Source organism: Anneissia japonica, unplaced genomic scaffold (assembly GCF_011630105.1).
Source record: "Anneissia japonica isolate Jap-2015-1 unplaced genomic scaffold, ASM1163010v1 scaffold50756_len2645_cov115, whole genome shotgun sequence".
NCBI lineage: Eukaryota > Metazoa > Echinodermata > Crinoidea > Comatulida > Comatulidae > Anneissia > Anneissia japonica.
In genome coordinates, this window is record NW_022726931.1 from 1 (window position 1) to 2,645 (window position 2,645).

The 2,645-nt window shown below is 32.9% G+C and overlaps 1 protein-coding gene across 1 annotated transcript; it reads left to right on the forward strand.

Annotated features, from left to right (window-relative positions):
- Positions 1–56: 56 nt before the first annotated feature.
- LOC117113373 (protein qua-1-like) lies at positions 57–2,495 on the forward strand (the record flags this gene model as incomplete). The annotated part of the gene is made up of 5 exons (XM_033256678.1): positions 57–152; positions 780–872; positions 1,049–1,147; positions 1,679–1,771; positions 2,415–2,495. Coding segments are annotated over 5 exons (462 nt in total), but the record flags the coding sequence as incomplete, so codon positions are not given.
- Between the last annotated feature and the right edge of the window lie 150 nt (positions 2,496–2,645).

Sequence of the window (2,645 nt, forward strand, 5' to 3'; positions counted from 1 at the left end):
TCTAACCTACCCTACTTAATTCTTGATATAGTACTGTATCGATATTTTTTTTTTAGATGATGACGATGGTGGTGCAGATATTGGATCAATAATTTCCCAGTTATTAGGTGGTATCAATACAGATGGCTCTGACGGAAATAATGCTGATCAAGGTGTCCAATTAAACTTTGCATATATCATTTGCTTATACATACAATTAATCCCTAATTCTGATGGATCATGGAGTTCCTATATGTGCCCCGGGGGTGCTGTGTGTTTGATTTCAGTGGTTGTCATCGGACAGTGGTGTCTGCTTGATCGTGGTAGGCATTGTCTTCCTGGTGATCGCTGATTCTCATTCATGCATGTGCCCCCTTTTAAAAAAATTTAATTAATAAAGAATGTTATGCTTGTTAAATGTATATTAAATTTTTGTCAATTAATGCTGGGATGCCCTCGAAAGTGATTAAGTTCACTATTGTTTTCCCCCGGGTATTAATTTGACTTCTTTTCTGTACTGTATTACTTATTCGTTACTATTTGTTGTAAATGTTTACCGGAATAAATAAATGAAATGAAATGCTAGCAAATCAAAATGAATGTGTAATTATAGCAAAGTAGAAATTCAATTTATATTATTATTCATTTTATTCTGCAACAACGATTTGTCAAAGATATCTAAACATGAACTCTGGAACTAAGTAAAAAAAGTGAGTAAATATTATAATTTAAAAAATGACTATCATAAATATACATACATATCTTATATTATATATATTTGTTTATTTATTCATACAAAGGTGTTACAAATCCTGAGCGGCATACTGATGGCGTGGGTGATGCTAATGGTGATAGTGGAGAAGTGAAAACTACTGGCAACATTGAGAGGCCTGGTAAATAGAAATGGTCTTATTGAAACTTGTTAAAGCATAAGTTTATAAATAATGTGTTATTAGTAATCAAATAGGTGTCGGTTACAATATTAAGTATTGCTATGAACAGTATTACTATGAAGTAATACAGACTTAACAAAAAACTACTAGGACACCATTTCCTAATTAATTCAAAGATGGTGCAAACCCCCTGCCGTATACAGGTGGCGGTGGTGGGGATGGTGATGGTGACGAAAGTGGAGAAGTACAAGATACCGGTAACATTTACAGGCAAGGTAAATATAATGGTACTTCAAGTTAATGATAATTCCTAGAACATGCATACCTCCACCCTGTGCCTGTATACTAGATAATATAGTCAACAAAATGTTTAACTATCTGTAGCTCTGCTCTTTGACTTTTCATATTCAGACCACCATGTCTGTATCCACTGATTTTTAGATGATTATTAGAAAATCATAAGGTATTGTCAACGTTGAAAACAAAATGATCACTCAATTTTGCATTGAGTCAAATTATTTAGATGATTATAAAGCATAAAAAATAGTTTTATAACCCATTTGCCCCAGATTGCAAAAGAAAACCGTTCAAATTAGGCCTATAATAGCCGATTTTGTGAGAAAAACGTGTCCGATTTTGACTAATTTACTGTGTTAAGGTGTGCAATGAACAGTTCAGTGAGCAAATTACGGTACATTTCCATTATGAAATAGGTTATTTGGGTACAGTAATTAAAATTGTTTGGATTAAGTAATACTTAATGATTTTACAACATACTAAAACAACAGTTTTTAATTAATTCAAAGGTGATGCAAATCCCGTGCCGTATACAGGTGGTGGTGGTGGAGATAGTGATGACAGCGGAGAAGTACAAGCTACCGGTAACACTTACAGGGCAGGTAAATATAATGGTACTTCAAGTTATTGATAACTCCTACAATATGCATACTTCTACCCTGTAATATCAGGTATTATAGTCAACCAAAAATTTGACTTTCCTTGGATATTACCTTTGACCTTTTCATATTTAGACAACCATGTAATACTCCGTTAATTTATACAATGATCTCATTCGTCAGGTTTTTTTTTCAAAATATTAAAAAAATCTGTGTCTCATAGGCCTATTATTTATTATTAATTTTTTTGTGTCTTAGAAAAATCAGTTGCACAACGTGCCAATTTTTTCCTCAGGAGCCTGGCTGTAAAACTTTCAGTGACTTTAACCTTTGAACTTTGATCTTTTCACCACAAATTTAATAAAATTTTTCTTACCCACATGTTTCAAATCCACTAAATTTTATGATGATCATTCGTTAGCTTTTTGCAAAATTCTGCTAATAAACCAAAAAAAAAAAAGAAAAGAAAAAGAAACAGACAAACAGCAGTAAATACATTGGCGGAGCTATTACTTGTGATTGCACTATAAATATAGTTGTTATTAGGTATTAAATAGGTTTCGGTTACAATATGATTGTCTATGAATTAATACTTAATATACAGACTTAAAAAAACATAGGAAACCATTTCCTAATTAATTTAAAGGTAGAGCAAACACCCTGCCGTATACAGGTGGCGGTGGTGGGGATGGTGATGGTGACGACAGTGGAGAAGTACAAGATACCGGTAACATTAAAAAATAGGTTATTTGGGTACAGTAATTAAGATTGTTTGGATTAAGTAATACCTAATGATTTTACAACACACTAAAACAACAGTTTTTAATTAATTCAAAGGTGATGCAAATCCCGTGCCGTATACTGGTGGCGGTGGTGG